The sequence below is a fragment of the Harpegnathos saltator genome, unplaced genomic scaffold (genome assembly GCF_003227715.2).
Source record: "Harpegnathos saltator strain DR-91 unplaced genomic scaffold, Hsal_v8.6 scaffold224, whole genome shotgun sequence".
Taxonomy (NCBI): Eukaryota; Metazoa; Arthropoda; class Insecta; order Hymenoptera; family Formicidae; genus Harpegnathos; species Harpegnathos saltator.
In genome coordinates, this window is record NW_020230011.1 from 183,357 (window position 1) to 204,994 (window position 21,638).

Here is a 21,638-nt window from a genome sequence, read left to right on the forward strand (position 1 = left end):
CAGAGTGTTTTATCGCCGGAGGAATTTGTAAATCCGACGGAAACGGACTCGTCTTGCCGGTAGGAAGCGGCCGATATCCTGAAGATACTTTATCGAACCCCGTGTCGCGCTTTATCGCTTAGCCGCTCAACTCCGGCGAACTCGGGGATTTCTCGCGGCCCGCTCTCGCACGATGTCCGATAATGCGTTTCGTAACTCCGCGCCGGGAATCGCTGATAACGGCAATTAATACGTATGCAAATTCAGCAGCCGATCCACGCCTCCTTAGCACGGGGTCCGCACACGCTCGCGACGTGTGGCAATCGGCAGTTATCAGCGGTCGTGGCGAGAGAGACGAGTCGAGTTGTTTGCGAGAGAACGAGCAGTGGGAAAACATGGAGAGAACGACAGAGGAATCCAGACCGAAAGAGCGAGAGGAAGAGAGCGGCGGCTGACGATTGCACCAGCGGTGAAGAGTCCGCGAGAGATATCTCGCTGTAATGCGATTATTATGGCTGAATCGGACCCCCAGCAGTACTGTTGCATCATCCCAGCACCTCTCGACCCCGCTGACCGCGTCGGCCGCGCCGCGACGACGAGTGGAAAATATATTTTGCGCCGTGTGCGCTCTCTCGCGAACGCGCGATAATTTCCGTCTTTTCCTGCGCGGCTCGTCCCGGGCGCGATTCGCAATTTGCGGTTCCGTCCGCGAGACGAACACCGCACCGGATTCTTCACGCGCACATCGAGATCGGCAGATTTCGAAATCGGTCACCGCGTGTTACTCGGATACAGATCGATAGCACCGAGATACCGACTATCGCCATATCGGCCGAAGGCTATTTATTAATCATCTCTTTTTTGGCGCGGTAATCCTGCATTATGTATACGCTCATTCATTCGCGACCCTCGACACTGCGACGCATGCGTGGCGAATGCAACATTTCGATACCTTCCGTGAGGAAAGGAGAAATTTTGAAGCCAACTCAACACGAAAGAGGCGGTGTAGTTTTTTTTCCGACGAACTATTATTATTTCGAAAATCGTGCGAAGATCGAGCCGAACAGCTTATCGCTCTAAAAGCGACACGTGCGCTCCACTACAAATGGCGCGTCATGAAGTGCGCGTGATTATCTTATTTGTCCGAAACGATCACGAATCAGATTAAAAAATATGGCTGAGTAGGTACTGTAGGATCAATAAAGTATTAGGTAATAAAAGATAAGTAACGAGTAGCGAGGAAGAGTTGGGGGAGGCAGCAGCAACTTAAAAATGCGCTTGAAGGAGGCTGTGTGTGTGTGTGTGTGTGTGTGTGTGTGTGTGTGTGTGGATGGGTGGTCACGTTAATCCTTTAATTTCCCTTCCCCTAAAATTCCGCTCTAAAATTCGCTTCGCGAGAGAATCGCGCGAGATACAGTCTCGACCGCTTTATCGAATAGAATTCCGCCTATGAGCGACATTTACGGATGGCTTCTGCCTCAAAGTCAAAGAGAGACACACCTCCGCTCTTATCTCGTAAGCGTAAAGTTTAATCAGCGCGAAAGTTGATCATCAGCATTCATTTAATCGTCACGATTAAAAGTTCTTCACGTCTTCGGCTCACCAAATAGTGTTATCGAGGTAGATGTTATCAATCTTACCAACGACCGATAAACCTGACCCTGATAGCGAAGGCAAGACAGGTAATTCCGAAATATTTTCATTCTTACGCGCCGAAAGTGCGTAGGTCATATCGAATCGAAACCGTCGGAACTGTTTCGACATTCGCCGCCAGAATTGCTGAGAGGGAAGGTTTCTCTCCCTTCTTCTTCTTCTTCTTCTTCTTCTATTACTTTCCTTCCTCTTATAAATATTTTCTTCATCTTAACTCTCAAGGTCACGCAATCGCAATTTTAATTTCTCATTTTTAATAATTTCCATCCAGAAGTACGCTTGGGCAGACCCTAGTAGCGTTATCAGTGCAAACGCTACCGAAACTACTCGTAGAGCGCGATAGTGAACTTCACAAACAGCAATAATGTAACGTTAGCACGACTGCGTCGTGCCGTTGTATCATTTATCACCCTGGAACTTACCGGTTTGTGCTCCAAAAGCACCAGTTAGTGAGAGTCGCAATTTTAACTACTCTTCAGTCTCAACATTCCGAAGCTCTGCTTTCACAAAACTGTTCATATCACATGTGTGAATAATAAAATGATGGATATGACACAGACATACCATCCAAATACAGCGATACGCAATTCACGTAGCTCACAAACGCTGACATTGCCAATGCACCACCTTGGAATAACATTAATTATAGCGTACAACCAGAGATGTGCGAACTATTCGAATTCGAATCGAATCGAATCGAATCTAATGTAATTCGATTCGATTCGAATCCGAATCCCTGTGATTCGAATCCGAATAATTCGAAAACCTCGAATCGCGAAGATTCGAATACGAATAAAATATATTGTGCGTATCAGTTATAAAACGGGCCATCAGTTATAAATCAGGCTTGTATATTTGAACCCTTAACTTTTTAATTAATTATTAACTAATAATGTTTAATTACCGTAATTAACCTAACTTATAATTAATAACTTAATTATAAATTACTATAAATATTTAAATATATATTTTATTTTAAGATAATATTACAATATTAATATTTCCTTTCATAGTAAAATCTTCCATCGTTACTTGCACGTTTAATATTCATGTTAAATTTTTTAATGGTTCGATTCGATTTGATTCGAATTCGAATGAAATTTCATAGATTCGATTCGAATTCGAATTTAAAAAATGAGATTCGATTCGATTCGACATAAAAATTCTTGATTCGCACATCTCTACGTACAAAACGCTGTCATTAGTGATGTCACGGTAGCGTTTGTTAGCGCTAACGTCCAGCCGCGTGAACTTCTATTAGCGCTAAATAGCGCTAAATAGCGCTAAATAGCGCTAAATAGCGTCTCCCCGAACGCACCCTAAACCTGTAACTTTCAAAGGACGACCGATACCGTCAAATCCGACCCAACGGAATTCTTCCTACGACCTTTGTTAGGACCAGGTAACGACGCGCCCGAGCACGAACCGAGCTCGTACCTGGAGCAGGTACGTGCGTTTCGGAAAACATCTATCTAAGCAAGGCGCAGGTTTTGTCGAGTGTGCCTGCACACGCAGCCACACACAAACATCTCACACTCGAGTGGCGAGCGAACGGCCGACGACGAAGAGGGACGGCAGTCGCGATGCGGACAACATCGCCACAATTCGCTCACGCGCCACGTTCCTATGGTCAGGGTGGGGACTCCGCTATAAGAAGATAAATCACAGTAGAACGGGTCAGTTTACGACTAGACCACCGTACGGTACCAGCACTCCAAGTCCCGGTGTTACCGTCGCTGATACCGTTCGTCTCTTGCCGAGGAGCCAAAGCCGTGATAAGCGAATTTTCCGCGCAACAAGCGAATTTCCCGAGAGGAGAGGTACGTCCACCGCATTGAAATTCCACTCGTCCGGCACAGGACGAGCCGTGCCGCGTCGCGTCGCGTCGGTTCCTCGACGAGGGGCCACGACATTGGGAACCGGCTTCAAAATCTGACACTTGTTGCTGGCCCGCGGCTTTCCGACGCCGCCGCCGCCGCATGCGCGGCGCCATTGCACCGACGTGCATCTTACGGCCGGCGGTAATATGTAATAACTCGATTTACCGCGCTGTTCGAGATGCGAGATAGCACCGCGCGTAGCAATCGCGAATGCAGCCGTGAAACATACGACCGGCGTAACGCCGCGGCGTCGCACATGCAGCGTGCGATTTTATTTGTAAGAAAGCTGCTGAATTTTTCGTGATCAAATCGTCAGGCGAGCAAAAAGCAAAAGGGGCGGGATAACGCCGCGTCGCTCGGCTTGACGCGGAAATTTTCCGATCGGGAAGAAGAATGGAGGAAGAACGGAGAAAGAGAGAGAGAGAGAGAGAGAGAGAGAGAGAGAGAGAGAGAGAATCGCCGTGCCGCTTATCAAACCGCCGCTGGTATTTGCATTTATCTCTATTCACCGGCAAAACCGCGCGCCCATTTCCCGACAAAAGTCCACGAGAGACCCTCTCTGAGCGCACTCTCTCGTGGGATCGCTCGTGGGCGTCTGACGTCAAGGAGAGCACAAGCTCGCGACGACGAATTGATGAATTCTCTCCCGTTGTTCGCGACGCGCTCCGCGCTTACTTCAGCGAGTGACGATAAATTTCAATGCATGGAATATGTTGGTCTCCGCGGAGAAGAGGAATTTCCGTATCGCCCAGCCCGGCGAGCGCGCGCGAGCACGCTTACACCTTTTTACTTTTACACATTTGCGCTTACGTAACTTTCACTAACTTCGAGCTCGTCGTTCTGTTTTTACCGCGGGAATAATACACACTCCGGCACTACCGGATGCCGCGGCATTAGCATTGCTTCCGGCGCTGCTTCTCCGCGACTAAAGACGCTTTATTAGGCTCGCTATATCCAACGCGTGATGTAACCTATCGTTTGACGTTAATTACGAGACTCTACAATTTCCGTGGCTGACACGTGTCGTTAAGTCGCCAGGCACGTCCGTGGCTGACTGTGAGTCAGTGTGCGTAAGACGATATCGCCGGACTGCGTAAAAGGTCACCGCCGAAGCGACAGGAAAATACGAGTTTTCGCGAAACAGACAGGAAACGCGCTCCCGGCAGAACTCGGGTTTTCATTAGCGGAGATATCGAGTCGCTAATTACCTAAAAACTGCAAGTCAGTAAGAATAGATAAGACGAGGATAATAACTAGATAACGAGACGGTCACTCGCAACCAGATATTCAAGGTGGACTTTGATAGATCTCCAATTAGGCTCTTAATTGGCAGTTTTATTATCGAAAGATATCGCACGTGGAAACTTGGAAACTTGCACCTGCAATGATAATCTCCCTTGACTTCTCTTCCCTTTTTTTCTCAAGAAAAATTCAGATCGAAATTCTCAAAATTCAGGTCGAAAGTTCAGAAAAAAACGGAGGGGGGGGAGGTCACGCGTTTAATATGTTTTAACTTTGGATGCTCGCTCGAAGCATTCTTAAGTGACCGATTATGAATGTCCAGAGACATTAACGGACTCGTTCGCGTGAATAGCTTCGAGTATATCGACGTTTATCGGAACCCACACGAAGCGTCGCTTGTAATTTGCGCGTATGTGTGTGTGCGCGCGCACGCTGAAAGATTTAATATGTATAAATCGACAGTGGCGGTGCTGTCGCAAGCGCTGCTACATATTGTAATCGTAGCTATGTACCGCGGCCGAGATATTCATGATGCGGTATATTTCCGCCCATAACAAGCTAGTTATCTTATACCTCGGTGCATTAATATTCGCCGCGCACATGAATAATTAATGTGTTAATCATGCTAATGGCCGTTACGTGACACGCACAATGTTGGCGATCCGAGCATCAAAAGAGCCAAACGTCCAATCTCTATCCTATGTCTATCCTCGTATAAGTGTCGGAAAGAAACGCAGGAAGGAGAAGAGGAAAAATTAATAGAGTGTTATTCCACTAAGAATTCTGTTTGCGTAACGTCTCGATCAGACATCGAGTCTAGATAATGTCCGATACAATAGAAAGATAACGAGAAGTACAAAGTAAACGAAACAAGTGATGTATCAACAGGCTGTTTGTCCATCGCGTCCTCCGGACGCGTTTCTCTCTCGAGATAGACGACTAGAGCTGAACTTTTCTCTCCAGTGAGTTTCCAGCGAACGCGTATAGGAACCTCCGAAAAATCCGTTCGCTCGAAACGCTGCAGGTTCGCTCGTTTCGACTTATCGGATTATTTATTTAACTGTATACGCGAGCCGAGATGCTATAAACGGATGAATTAGACGGGCGAAACGCCGGGTCTAACAGCGAATAATCTCGCCGACGACGACGCCGACGTTGTTTGCCGTCGATATTGATATTTCCGTCCGATAACGCGGGGATAATGGGAACGTCAACGTGTGTTTGTGATTTCGATAAGCGAGGTAATATATTCACGATGTTTATCGGTCGTCCCGTGACCCGCGCGACTGTTACGGCTGAAGATTTCGATCGCACGGCCGATTGTAGATTTCCGCCGCGCGCGGAACGATTAGAAAGTGTTCGCGTACGAGAAGTTTCATACACGCGAAATTAAGCAAGCCGACTTGCAGACTCGAGAAAAAACGTCCACGTTGCCGAAATCGATTCTGTGCGCGAATGCGCGTGCGATTTACCCGCCGCTCTTCGTGAACATGTGTGTCCTATATCCTCGAATGAAAATATGCGTACAATATAAATCGTCGTGAATTTTTAACTCGCAACTTTTCAAGCGGGTGATACGTTAATAATTAATCAAACGGCAGCAAATAGGGAATTTCTAAGAAGCATGATAATCCCACAGCAGCTGCTGACGGCATAAATACCCACGACCGGTCGACCGGTTGAATAATAAACGCCTGATCGCCAGCAGCGATATCTCTTTGTCCAGGTTCAGGTAAACGATACTCAGGGTCTTCTTTTGTTCAAGGATAACATGTCGGTCAACCTGAGGAGCGTTCTCATCAGCGATCCCGTGGACGAGTCTTGCGGGGCGCTGCTGCTCGAGCACGGCATTCCGGTTACGACAAAATACAGACTGCCGAAGGATGTGCTGATCAACGAGCTGCAGGTAGGGCTGCATTGTGCCGCGAAGTTGCGCTGTGTGCGTGTAAATCCCGTCGCGCGAAAAACAAGCGAGTCGAAAAGCAATCGGTACAAACGGTATTTGGCGAAATCACGTATTCCGTTTGACGGAATATCGAGTCGGCGTATCGAGTATTGACTTTGAAAGCAGGGATAATGCAAAAGGGACAAGAGAGAGTGGGATCGATTTTTTTCTTTCCGGGGAGCCTCTGCTAACGGTTTAACGGGCGTTTTGGCTCACTTTGTCTGCTTCTTTGTCTGTTTCTCATCGGTCTGAGTCCGGAAATACCGTAATTCGATGCTGAGAGGATCAATACAGTGAATTAAAATTGCAAAGCTTCGCAAAAGATCGTTAGTTTGGTAACATTTATCGTTACTGTCGATACATTTACGACGTTAATTTTAATTTATTTAATTAATTAATTTTAATTCGCAAGTCATTGAATCTCTCGACCGTCTTCTTATCGCGGCAACCGATATTTCTGCGTTGCTTTACGGACCGAGGAGAATCGCAACGACCGAGTGACTATTCAACGCGGATCTGACGGAGTTTGGTTTTCTTTCGGCGCATTCATTAGCGAGTAGCATTTGCATTGTACAAAGCTCTCAATATTCATCGATTTCGAAACAAGCCGATATGAACAATAGATTCTGAATGAGAAAATGGAGAGCAGACATATTATTTTCCTTAGATATTAATGAATAGAATCACTATTGACAAATATCGATATTAATCAACGAAGCAATAAGAGGAGAAATTTCTCGAAAAGAAATATTTTGCGTTTTCGTTTTTTCTTCGTTTCTTTTTTTTTTTTTTTTTTTGAGAACAATCTACCTTTGAAGATTTGTTTCTCTCTGTGCGTTACACTCGGATTCCGATAAGCCGATTAAATGCATACAGAGACAAAGGCCTGTTTGATCTCATCAAATTGGTACGTTGTGCCTTACCAAACACGTAATCAGATAAAATTGACGAAATATTTGTCGTCTCTCTCTCTCTCTCTCTCGTTCCGAAATACATATTCAATCAGTTATCAGATACGTCGTCTACAGAACTGTGATATATTTCGTTAATCACACAAATGACGACGCGCCTGTATTATTTCACAGCGCGTCCGAGCTACGGAATTAGTTTACACAGAAGTAAGCTCTGTTAAATTCCAATCGTCGATCATCTGGAACAATCGCGTCCCCCCGCCCTCCGTTGCAAGAAATCATTCGTTCTTCCTCCCCATCCCTCCAGAACGAAAAGGTGGAACGTGCGAGTGACGGACGGAGCGCGATGCGCAGCGACTTGCCGCAATTTCTCTCGATCATAATTGATCAGCGACGAACGAATCGAGGAGATCCTCGATTCGAGCCGGAGGATTTCGGGGATCGGTTTATCTCGCGCTGAATATCCCGCGTGTGTGAGAAGTCGCTCGTTCCCCGCTCGCTCGGGCGAATTCCGCGCCACGCGTCGATCCATCTCGAGGCGTTAGAGACACATTCCCTGTAATTTAACGCAGCGTTACGAGCGTAATAAATGCACGCCACTGACATGTGACGGGACGCGCCTCTTGCTCTCTTTTCCGCCCCCCTCCGACCTCCCACCCCCTCCTTCGCCGCGCTGCCCCGTCTCCTTCGCTCCTTCGGCCCGATCGATCTCCGTCCCGTTCTCCGTTTGATCTCTCTTTTCTTAATTGCCCGCATTCGAGGCGGCGATCCGGTTAGATCCAGTTGAGTCGGCCGGCGCGGATACCGGTTAGTTCGCAACGGGTCATTGTACCACCGGTTTGCGCCGGCACACATGGGCGCTCGTACAAGGAGACTTGCTGTATCCCTTCTCCGCGCAGCTATTTCTCAACAAGTCACATTTAGATCGCCCGCAGCCGCCGTTCCTCCGTTTCCTCGCTCTCGCCTCCTCCGGCAACGTCAAAGCGCAACGTTTGCAAAGCTCGGACGCACGTCTCGTTGCAAATGCCGCGAAGGAGAGACCGACGCGACTTTGGAAGTCGCGCGACCTTCTCTTTCACGGAGAGACACGGATTTGAATAAATTATGACGTCGCCGGGCGGGATCGCCTCGTTCTATCCACTACGGCGGTGTTTGCGGTGTTTCTCCCGTCTTCCAGATCGGTATCAGCGCACACGATGTGCGTCACCGATGCCGAGCGAAAGATGCCGCAGCTCTTCGCTCGTAAGTGCAGTTCTCGAAGTAAACGAGACGTTTGACGTTCTGTCCGACAGAAGCACGATGCACTCATCGTCCGCTCCGAGACTAAAGTGACGGAGGACGTGATTGCCGCCTGCCCGAACGTCCGCGTGATCGGACGCGCCGGCACCGGGGTCGACAACATTGATCTTCAAGCTGCCACGCGCAAAGGAATCATCGTAATGAAGTACGTACAAGTCCGATTTTCGAATTTCGCACGAACCTGCCTCCAATTTCGCGTATAAAACAACGAGCCTCTGCGGCGCCCCTGCGGGAATCCTCTCGTCAAGAGGACGTGATAGATCTTTAACGAATCAGCTAGTAACCGACGCATCGATTGTTCAATCAACTGGACTCAAATCACCGCGGTGGTTAAAGAGCTGATCCCAGCGCAAAGTTCAGCTGCAGAACAGATAGAACAGATGTTGAATATTACTGAAAAGTACTCCAATCGTGTCCTCGAGACTTGTAATTGTGAAAAATACATATCTGGACGTGAAACTTTCTGTACTTTTCAAATCTGTAATAAAAAATATAAGTTTTGCACCAACAAATCAACGCTGGGCCGCCCGTTAGGCCCAAGAGGTACATCGGACCCAAATTTGGGGCCTACCACGTGAAAGAACTCGATCAACAGGACAACTTTTATTTTGGATAATTTTTCATAAAAATGCACTCATAACGAATTATTCGACCGAGTTCCCAAGGATCCGGCGATATCTATGGCGATACGTGCCACGATATGGTCGCCATATTGAAATTACTAAATTGCAAAAGATTTCAGAACTACATATATTTGAAGTACAAGTCTCGAGGACACGATTGGAGTACTTTTCAGTGATATTCAACATTTTTATCAGGATGAAATCCATGATTTCGAAAAGAATTGACGAGAAAAAATCGCATTTTTTGGAAAAACAATACAAACGCCCATTTTTCATGATTCTCGCAGCGGATTCGAGAAGAGCGACCTCGAAAACCCACTTTGGATTAAAATTTTCGAGCATTTTCATAAAAATTCATAACGTTGAAATCAACGCGAAATCTCTGTCCCAGCCGGCATTAATGAGTTAAGCGCGAGAGACTTGGCGCGGATCATCCCGATCGAGCCGTCCGCATCCGTGCGTAATCGCATCCCTTGCTTCGGCGATTTCAGCACCCCCGGTGGCAACAGCATCAGCGCTTGCGAGCTAACGTGCGCTTTGATCTCCGCGCTAGCGCGTAATGTGGTTCAAGCGGCGCAATCGCTAAAGGAGGGCCGGTGGGATCGGAAGCTGTATTCCGGCCATGAGCTGTCCGGCAAAACTCTCGGGGTCCTCGGGATGGGTCGCATAGGCCGCGAGGTGGCCCACAGGATGCAAGCCTTCGGCATGAACGTCGTCGGCTTCGACCCCATAGTGAGTGACGAGGCCGCAACCGAGCTCGGTATCAAGAAGCTCAGTCTGGAGGAAATCTGGCCGGTGGCCGACTACATCACCGTCCACACGCCGCTCATACCTCAAACCAGATGTACGTGATAGAAAGTCGTTTGATCCTTTGGAATGATCCTTTGGAAATTGTTAAGTGAAGAATCTAGTAGAATCTAGCAGTACTCTGTAGTCTGAAGTTGGAGGGCGAATTTATCGTGTTGATAATTGTATACTTGGAATTAGAATAATTGGTCATCACTCGCAGAGACGGAATCGTTCTTGTGCCACGCGACGACTAACCGCAGCTGCGCATTGTTCACAGATATGATCAACGCGGTATCTCTGGCCAAGTGCAAGAAAGGAGTAAACATCATCAACGTCGCACGTGGCGGGATTGTCGATGAGGAGGCTCTCTTGAACTCGCTCAACTCCGGTCACTGCGGCGGAGCCGCCCTGGATGTCTTCACACAGGAACCGCCAATGAATCCATTCATCATAGAGCTCATACAACATCCGAAAGTCATCCCGACCCCTCATCTCGGTGCGTAGTTCGATTACTCAAAGTAATCTCAGTCTCGATTGTCTAATATGAGAAAATCGACTGATCTTGTCAGATCCAAAGACGACCCGGCGATTGAATAATTAGATTATCAGTGAAAACAATCGTTTCTGCGTACATTTTAATCGATAGATCATTTACAAATAAAAGACGCCTTAAAGATATATCAACCAAGCTCGAACCAAGCTCTTCAAGGTCTCTCCCCATGAGATGAAAGTTCAATCTTGTCAATTCTTGACAATCTCATCCCGCCCAGGCGGTGTGTGCTGTAATGTATATCATTAATTGACAACCGGCTTGATCACAGGCGCCAGCACGGCGGAGGCTCAGCAACGGGTGGCGGTGGAGATTGCTCAGCAATTCCTCGCTCTGTCCGGCAAATCGACCGAGTACGCCATCACCGGTATTGTGAACGCCCCGGTCTTGACCGCCGCCATGACGAACGAGAACAGGCCGTGGATAGAATTGTCGAAGAAACTCGGCCAACTGGCCGGTCGCTTCCTCAAGGGCAAGCTCAACACAAACACCGTGTACAGCCAGACCGTGGGCAACGGCATGCAGGAGAAGCGATTCATACACACGGCCGTGCTGGTCGGAGTGTTGACCGGTCAAACGAAGAACGGCCTGAATCTAGTTAACGCGCCGACTCTGGCGCAGGAGATTGGCGTGAACTTGCAAGAAAACCACGTCGAGGACAACATTAGAGCGGTCGTCGTCAAAGTCGACCAGCATGTCATCAAAGGTAATGCGACGGGACCAAAGGGTTCCTCCCACGCGAGAACCAGTGTCCTTGGATTCGGTAACATTGAAGATTATTCCTTCTGTATGTTGCAGGAACCGTGCGCAACAACGAATTGCTGCTGTTGGCTTTAGACGACGCAGTCTTCGTGAACGGCATCGCGCTCAGATACCACATTTGCCTGTACCGCACGAACAGGGTGCAGGATCTCGCCAACATCGTGAACGTCTTCTCGTCGAAGGGTATCAATATTCGCAACTTGAACGCCAACGGCAGCTGGCTGATCATTCAGACTGATCAGGAGGTGTCGATCCCAGTCGACGGAATCAACAGCTTTTGAGCGTTGTCTTTGAAAGAGACAGAAAGAGAGACAGAAAGAGGGAGAGAGAGAGAGAGAGAGAGGGAGAGAACTTTTAAGAGAACGATCGCGGAGGAAAGCGTCGACGACGAGCGATCCTCGTGAAAGCGGAAGGGATGCAAAGGCACTGATAAATCCAGTATTGCTCGATTGCTAGAAACGCGCGTCGAGCTCTTCTATGCTCCTCTACCGACGCGCCTCTTCTTAATTATGTAAAAATCCTCTCATTCGTGAAATCATTATTTATTATCGGACTTAAAGCGGACGAATTTGAAACGAGGTGGAGACAATTACTGTTAACACGCTACGTAGACGAACGATAAGTGTTTCTTTCCTTCTTTATGTAGGATGGAGACTATAGAAATGGTCTGCGAAATATTCTCATTCGATTACACGCGAAGATATACATCTATATATATATATATACTATGTACGAAACACTATTAAACTTATATCGCACACTTACGCACGATAAAGATAAAAATGTATAAAAAAAGGGTTTACATATATAACATGTTCGCGTATAGATATTTATATTTTTGTATTATTATTAGAGAGTTTGTTAATAAAACATCACATTATCAAATCACTGGTTCCAATTCAATTTGTGTTACCTACACCGGAAGAGCCCATTCCATAAGCTCCTATGTCTACAAACGAAGAGTCTCTCTCCTGTACAAAAGGGAACAACTATTCTAGTCATAGAAAGAGTCGAATCTCGCCTCGTAAGTGCCTCGTAAGTTGATTAAAAAGTTATAAAAAATATAATATTTGTAGCTCATCGAAAAATAGTATATTCGTGAAAATGGCCGATTCTCCAGCGTAGAGGCTCTTCCGATGTCGAAATATATGTAATCTTACAAACATGATAATACACATATCAGTTACATCGGTTTGGAATTATTAATGATCATTTTCACCATCGTTTCCTGTTTACCGGCGGACAAACGTAGTATCCGAGAGAATCATCGAGTTCTTTGGTCTTACAGTCATGTTTCCTTGCAATCGAATGTTTGGTTTGCAACGTTAGAGCAAATTTGCATATAATTAAATTAAAACATCTCTATATGCTTCTAAGGACTTAAAAACACAACATTGGCACGTGGCAATAGCGCAATAGAATATCACAATATTTGAATATATGCATATATATGTACAATATTGTGCTTTTCTCTAAACTGTGCTAACAAAAAAAAGGAACTAAAAAAGCAAAAGCTACTAATAAGATGATATGGAAATTGATAACCAATAAATTGATTACGGGCAATTTAAAAAATTAAGATACACTGCTTCACAGAAGAATACCTATCTTATCAACCGCAGTATAAATACAAGAAGACATAAATAGAAATATTACGTAATGATACAAGAAATGAACGAAAACGAAAGTAAAAAAAATATTCAGAATACAAATGTCTATTATCTATAACGTACTAAAATTTAACAAGATCGTGCATTTAATAAATATTAAATGACGATAAAGATCTTATATTCTCTCGTAACTGTTTGCCCGACAACAATTGAAGGTGAAGACGACGCCATCCTATAAAAAAAGAACAGAAAATAGTCCTAAATAGAAACAACACGCGGTAATCGTCTCGCAAGTCATTAAAATGCACTAGACTCATATTAAATATCAGAAAATACAATCATCTTAGAAGAGAATAGTATTTCCTAGTTACCCGGAATTATATTATCACAGCATTTATTTACCCTGACTAACGAAGGAAGCTCGCACCAGAAGTCATGATTCGGTAGCATTTCCCAACCTGTTGCTCCTCTCAGTGTCTTCAATATTATAGCACCAGCAATCAGATACATTCCAGCAAAAGTGAAGAACAAGATAACCAAAACAGAGCCAGTAGACAAACCTCTGTATTGTGGCTCCTTTTTACATCCATATGGTGACACCAGATTAAAATACTACAAATATTTGGATAATTTGCTTATTAAATGCCTTATCATGATATGAGCTAACAAGCAGTTTCTAATATTTCTAGAGAAATATATTTATTATGACATATTGCTATCCATATACTCACATATTTTTCAGTATCGTGAGAAATTTTACCTATTGTAAAATTTATGTCACTATCGGTGACACATAAAATATTTATGATTGATGTAACATTATTGTGGTGAATTTCAAACACTGGAAATTCATTATTGCCACTGTTTAGTAACTTCATTTGAGTATCACGAATTGTTCCAAGATTTGTTGTTATATTACTAGTCATATTGTACATACAAAGCTGTAAAAATAATTTTCTACTTATCACTTGATTCACTTTTTTTTCTACTTAGTTTTGGTTTTTGCATAACTCTTAAAACCACAAATTTGTCAAATGCTTGTAACAGTTTATCAGCAACATAAATTTATTAATAGGCAAATTAAATTACTGTTTAATGAACCAATTAATTATGCTATGAGTTTTGAGAAAATCTAACTAAAATAAAATAACAATAAGAATTTGATTATTGTTACAACATGTTTTCACCATATCTTCCCCACAAATCAATTAATTCATAAAGTATTGAGATTTTTACCGAAACTCCACTTCCACTGGAACATACATCACTCTCATTAATAAAAATTGATATATCCTTGCATGGCTGGAAATAAACTCTCAAGTTGAATTTCTCATCTTCAAGTATCCTGAAAATTGCAATTCACTGACAATCCACAATATAATATACTACATTAACCCTTCATTGCGCTGCTTTGCATCTGCAAGCACATCTGCAAAGCAGAGTTTGAACTGGATGCTGTCAGTCAGAGTTCAACATTGTCGACTATTTTGCTTATTTGAATAGACGCGGCTCTAAGCGGGGAAAAAAGAATTGGCCACCAGTATGTGCTAGTTTTGTAGATATGCAAAGTGACAAAAAAAATTATTTTTCAGAAAAATATAAGTTAAATATTTAAAAAGAAATTTTTCCTGTATTCCCTGACCAATTTAGCACATGAAAATAATTATTAATGGTCATTTATAAAAAGTGCGGAATGAAGGGTCAAGCACATTTCCAATAAAAACAAAGATAAGAATATTAATTTAATTAAAGTAAAATGAGAAGTAAAGTATAGCAAACTCAAAATTATTATTGTTGAATCATTTATATTGCATACAAAAATTTAATCTAATCGAATTTTTCTCTCTTTCTCTCCTTCTCTTTTCTCCTTCTTTTCTCCTGAAAAAATGAAGGCGAGGAATATTCCTGGGCTTATTACTTCCTTACACTTTTCTCAAATAAAAAATTATTTCAATATATTCAAGAGTCTACAACATGCAAATAGGAAAGAGCTGATGAAGGTTAGTTGTTCAGAAAAAGCACGAACTCTTTATCAGCAAGGCTGGTCAAATTATAATAATAGCCGTTCGGCAAACGGCAGATACAAGGCCCCAATTGTGTACATTCCAACGACGTGCTGTCGTAGAATAACATCAGAAATAACACCAATATGAACAAGGTTCCATTACGACTGCACATCTTCCACCGAGTTTTGTTGTCGTTTCGTCCCCATCAACGGATCTGTCACTTGTACAAATGATAACCAACAGTCCCGATGACGCTCACTCGGTGTAGATGTCACCCGTGCCGAATTCCGTGAAAGTTTTCGGATAAAATATATGAGAGAGACTGTCATAATGAAATATCAAGATCAACTTTAAGAGGTCACCTTTAAAGAAAAAAACCTTTTAATTTGTTATTTATAAGTTTCACCTAAATAACTTAAAATAATTCGAAAATAGTTTGTCTGTCTCTTCGTTGGATTGTTCTACTTGAAAGTGGTACCACCAACACTCAACCTAGTTTAAACACCATGTTTATCTACTTTTATCAATTTATCAAACCGTGAGCGAGTCTCCTTGGTTCGATCCCTCGAACCTCCTTCCCTTGAGAGAATTCCTTTCAAAATTTACAATTAATAAAGATATGCACGATTTTCCTCTTATCATTATAAAAAATAAACGGGAAGTGCCTTTGCTTATTTGAATGGCTTCCACGAGATGCCTCTGTATCCCTTTTGTAGACCCTTAACGAATAGCAGAGAGGAACGTGAGAGCGACCAATACGGCGACACCGACTTGCCGTACTGGGAAAGAGCGCCATCTGCATCCATTATGAGAGGGGAACTACGATACATTCATTTTCAGGTTTTGGCGGTAAAACCTGCATGTGGTGGCAGTCCGTGCTACATCCATTTTCAGGCGGTTTATGTCCGTGCTGCAACCATTATAGCGTACTTGACAAACGCGGTCTCGCACATTATTACGCGTTTATAACATGAATTAACATGTTAACATGTGCAAAAGAAAAAAGAATTGACATTGTGTATGATTAATATCATGAAGATCATACAAAGTGTCCGGTAACTAGCCGCCAACCCGAAGTGTGAGGGTAGATTGGGTTGAGACAAACATAAAAGTCCCATACCGAGATTCGCAATAATTATCGAGTTATTAATGACAGAAATCTGAGGAGTAGGAGCGCGCCGACACAGATGATTGGAGAAGCGTTGCAGCTACTCAGGGCAGCGATCATGAATCTTTTCCCTAGCGTGAAGCAGTGATAAGTGAAAGACTTCTGTGAAAAATGAAAAATCAGTGAAAAATGAAAAATTTTATATGAATTTGTGAAAATCGAAACATTTCACACGACAATTGAGTCGCTCAACATTGCAGTTGCGTTCTGGATAATTCTTAATGGATATCAAAGAAATCAAAACGATCAAAATAATAAGGTCCGTGTAGTCCGAAGGATATTACGTGACACGCAAAATCCGTTTGATATAATGTCCAAAGAAAATGTTTCAAAATATGTATGTACGTATCGGAAGATATCCAAGACTATTAATACAGAAAATAGGCCGAATATGTATTGTATGTGTGTATATCTCTTAGGATTGCGAGACGTGAGAAAATTTAGAATAATTTTTATTTTATAAATATATATACACGTTGGCATTCCTTAAGTTAATAATTCGAAATTGAAATAATACTAAAATTGCAATCGGAAACATATGTACAGAGTGTTTCACAAATTCCTCGCTCCTAGGATTTCACGAAGACATTGAACGGATTAAGATAAATATAAAATTCCCATATTGCGATGTACGCAACAACTGAGCTATTAATTACAGAAATGTAATGTAAGCTGCTCGAGCCAAGAGCGGCCCACATGATCTAATGACAGTTGCTAGCGTGCAAGAAGAAGAAGAAGAAGAAGGACAAGACGCCGACGAAGTAAAACACAAGTAAGCTGGTGAGGCACCCGGGCGAAAGAGACGGGGCTAGGCGACGGAACGACGGCTGACGAGAGATATAATCTAATCGGAAATTTCAAGGTAGTACTCGCTAAATATCTCCGCCATGTTGTCGCTGCAAATTCGAGTGTGTTGTTTTCACGCGCGTGAGCGTGTAATTAGCTCAAACTTTCTTCACACGATTCTTGCCAGATTTGAAACGACAAACTCGTCTCCAAAAAAAGCCTCAGCCAATCACGCTCGTATGCGTATAAATAACACATTTGGATTTGCATCTCGAATCTTTCGAGAAATATCGATACTCGCTCTTCAGGTTCTCACAGAGAATGTCTAAAAACCTCCCTCAAACAAGCAGTATCTGATCTTGAAATTTTCATGAATCCCGAAACTTATAAAGCGCAAGTTGGAGGAACGAGAATAGTTTCCTTCGCGGTATTTCATTTCAAGATGGCGCGTGCGCTGAGTATTCTCCACGTGCACAACATTTTTCGTAGGCACGTCTCGGGACATTTTTTATCAAGCACGACGAACTTCCGCGATAGAAAGTTTCCTGCGACCGGAGGCTGCTGTGGTTTAAAGTTAAATTGCAGCAATAGCATTGTTATCGGGCAGCCCTAAGACGGGCTGCTGGCATCCGTTTGTGACATCTGCCGCCGCGGCTTTGCGATTATCGGCAAATTCATAATTTTCTCGATTGCTCGCGCGATTTCAAGTGGCCATAATATATGGCGATAATACATGGCAATATGTAGCAATAATATATGGCAATAATATACGGCGACAATATATGGCAACAATATATGGCAACAATATATGGCCATAATATATGGCAATAATTCATAGAATATATTTTTCGTTACAAAAGTCAATGCAAATTTGCGGCATGCACAATGTAATAATAAAAGAGCTCTCTGCGAGCACTGAGTCAAACGCTCACCGATGATGATACTGATGATGTCCCGTTGCGTCCAACCAGATCCACCAATGTCCGTCCATGTCCGCAGCCGCTCTCCATGTCGCGCAGCATCCATCTTGCAGCGCGTCCCACGTTGATTGCTATATTTTCATCACACTTCCGCGACGCGGTCGATACTTGTATTAAAGCGGCGATATTTTCGTCAATCAACGAACGTTTTACGTCGACATCGGTGAAAACTTTTTGCGCGCTGCGAAACTCTATAAACTCGATCGGCGAGGAGCAAGAACCGTGTGAAAATTTATCGACTCGTCCAACGGATTTTTACGGCGCTTTTCGCGATCGCGTCTGAAAAGTCGCGAAAATCGCGAAAGTATCGATATCTACGAGAATATTCGCGAATGCATGCGAGGAAAGATTAGACAATTAGGAATCGGTCGCTCCGAGGGAGCGCAAAGAGAGAGAGAGAAAGAGCGGGGCAAAGTTTTCACGCATGATAGTTCCGTCACGACGAAGCTTACGTTCGCGATACTTTGGCGAAATAAGAATTTAAGTTTTCTTTATTAGCAGCGCGAGTAAAAACACGTATATTGACAACCGCGGTCGCGATATTCAAAGGCACGCGAGCGAGGATACCTCAAGCTCGGCGTGCGCTGGCGCAATTTCTGCGCGCATTATACGCTACTCGAGACAATAGGGATCGTGATGAATGGACAATATTGCCAAATAATTCTACAGCCTGTGTTGAAAATAAAAGAAAAGTAACCAACGATATCGGCATTTATGTGTATGAATATATTTTACATGGACAATTGAATATTGTCAAATAATTGTCGTGTCAAATAATTCTGCGGCTCGTTTGAAAAATGAAAATAAAGCAGCTAATGACCGTATCGCGTTTGTAGATATGAATATCTCTTATTCGGATGACTGAACATCAAAAGAGAATCATTCGATATTTTAAATCTCGTATGTAATGCAGGCCTACCGATTAAGTGATTCCCTGATTGTTTCGAGTAATGTATTTTATTCAACGTCACAAACACACACATGCAAGAATCTATTTGCAATTCGCATTGACTCGAACGATATTTTATCTCCCATAGTCCCACATCCGTCATGCGGAATTTTGTTTCTCTTTTCATTTTGTATTTACTCACCGAAACGACTTGCAGTCAGAGCCGGCCACGTTCCGCTTCAACTCTGTAACAAAAAATTCACATTCGCTCATCAGATCAGACCAACGAGTGCGGGCGAGTAAAAGAGTAGTTTACCCTCTGCGATCGTAATTCAAGTCGAGCCGGAAATTATATCCCAGCTCTAGATCGCCAAGGGTCAAACAGAGGACTATAGTAAACTTGTAAACTTACCTTCAAGCCGACTCTGCTTGGCCCGAACCGGATCCTCCGGTGCGGCATCCGCGTCCGCCGGATTGCTGTTGCTTTCCGCAACAACTGAAACAGAAAAATAATTTTCCCGATTGATAACCTGCGGTAGAGAGAGAATATCTTTGATCGGGACGAATCGAAAATACGGAAATATTTTGATACGGAATTTTTATCTTTATACTTTTGTTTCAACATTGAAAATTTAAATAGGACTTGAAGCTTTCAAGAGAGCTGATGAGGAACAAGTTGCAAAGACAAAGATCGTAAAGGGTTAAACACAGATGTGTAGAAAACTTGTAAACTTTACCTTCCGACCGACTCCGCTTGGCCCGAACCGAATCCTCCAGTGCGGCATCCGCGTCCGCCGGATTGCTGTTGCTTTCCGCAACAACTGAAACAGAAAAATAATTTTCCCGATTGATAACCTGCGGTGGAGAGAGAATATCTTTGATCGGGACGAATCGAAAATACAGAAATATTTTGATACGGAATTTTTATCTTTATACTTTTGTTTCAACATTGAAAATTTAAATAGGACTTGAAGCTTTCAAGAGAGCTGATGAGGAACAAGTTGCAAAGACAAAGATCGTAAAGGGTTGAACACAGATGTGTAGGAAATTTGTAAACTTTACCTTCCGGCCGACCCTGGTCTACCCGAAGCGGATCCTCCGGTGCAGCATCCGCGTCCGCCGGACTTGCTTCCCGCAACGTCTGGAACAAAAATTTAGCGTTCCTGGTTGGTAAGCTGCGATAGAGAAAGAATGTTTGGTCGGGATGAGTGGAGAATATTCGCTATGATTTTTTTTCTTCATTGACATTGAAAGTCTAGATAGGAGCTTTTGAAAGAGCTGACGAAAAAAAATGACAACAAGAAGCGGAGACAACAGTTGTGTGTTCTCGAAAATACTCTTTTATGAATGGACATTTAAATTGAGATTCCGTAACGAGACCGTAAACAGACTTGAAAGAAGCGCTGACCGAAAACAAAAAAGGTCGCAGTCTAAAAGGAAGGTATGACGTTGAATATTCTACACAAGACCGGTATACTCATACAGTTGGAAATTATTCAAAATGTTTGATTAAGAACATGATGAATTAGAGATCCGCGTTCGTGGACCGTTATCCGTCCCTGTCTGGATCAATGTCTTTTGTATACAACAACGCAATAAATAGACAGACAGAGATTGACGAGAGTAATTGCAAATTCATAAAGTGATGATTACTAGTCGGATGATGACGGATTGTGAATGCCGAGCGCGAAATTCCGACTTCTTATTCCCGGAAAATTCGTCAAACATCCGCTCTCGTTATCGGAGACCTCCCGCATAATAAATGATTCCACATACCTGGAAACGTGACGTGTATCGCTGCCGGCGTTCTGCTTCCCGACTGCTGAAGTCCTCCGGATTTTACTCGCTCACGCTTCTAATGCCGATACTCGCGATTCGACCGAGCGGGTAATGAACGCGATGCCGACGCGATGCCGATTGAGTATCTCGAGGACCGACGAGATATATTTCTTTTAATTACACGAGACGGAAGTGACGAGCGCGTCGCGCACGGCTGCTGTTGATGGAATGAAATCGAATACACGAGGTGCGCGAGTATTGTAATAGGAAGGGCAAAAAGTGTCGTCGCTCGCGAGCCGATCAACACAATCGGCGCGATGTAAACATTGCGGGCCTCGGCGGCGGTCGAAGCAAGAGAAACTTGCCCTTGGGCGTCTTTTCTTTCTTCGAAGATTCCGGGACGACGAGGGGAATGCGAAGAGGCCTTTCAACTGTACGCGACATTGATTTACTATTTATTGATTACTGAAAATAAAGAAAATTATTCTGTCGAAGCATCGGATATTTGTTAGCTTTATGTTAATTAAAGAGGAATGTGTACGATTAGAAAATGTGTTAGCAACTAATTGTACAGGGTGTCAAAGTTCTTGTGACGCCGTTTTCGGAGAACAATTAAAGGTCATGGTAGCGTTAAAGAGTGGAATTTTATCCCATGTGAATTTTGTCTCGTTCTTATTAAATGTTAGTATAAAATGTCGTATTTAAAAAGTATTGTTTCGCATTCACGAGATTTTGTCGTGAATTCTGCTTTGCGGAAATCTCAGATTGAATCGCGGGCCAATACTTT

At 43.7% G+C, this 21,638-nt stretch overlaps 2 protein-coding genes across 2 annotated transcripts; one reads left to right on the top strand and one right to left on the bottom strand.

The window, feature by feature from the left end:
- The first annotated feature begins 3,246 nt into the window (after positions 1-3,246).
- LOC105188969 (hydroxypyruvate reductase) lies at positions 3,247-12,518 on the top strand. Its single transcript, XM_011150724.3, has 7 exons — positions 3,247-3,452; positions 6,520-6,660; positions 8,903-9,054; positions 10,024-10,376; positions 10,599-10,817; positions 11,143-11,577; positions 11,670-12,518. The coding sequence occupies exons 2-7, from the start codon at positions 6,526-6,528 to the stop codon at positions 11,912-11,914; spliced, it is 1,539 nt and encodes a 512-aa protein (XP_011149026.1). The 5' UTR covers positions 3,247-3,452; positions 6,520-6,525; the 3' UTR covers positions 11,915-12,518.
- Positions 12,519-12,521: 3 nt separating this feature from the next.
- On the bottom strand, positions 12,522-15,486 carry LOC105188968 (cation-dependent mannose-6-phosphate receptor). Its single transcript, XM_011150723.3, has 5 exons — positions 15,270-15,486; positions 14,480-14,588; positions 13,975-14,184; positions 13,646-13,855; positions 12,522-13,475 (listed from the first exon to the last, which is right to left on the bottom strand). Exons 1-5 carry the CDS (start codon positions 15,419-15,421, stop codon positions 13,419-13,421), a joined length of 738 nt encoding a protein of 245 aa, XP_011149025.1. The 5' UTR covers positions 15,422-15,486; the 3' UTR covers positions 12,522-13,418.
- Between the last annotated feature and the right edge of the window lie 6,152 nt (positions 15,487-21,638).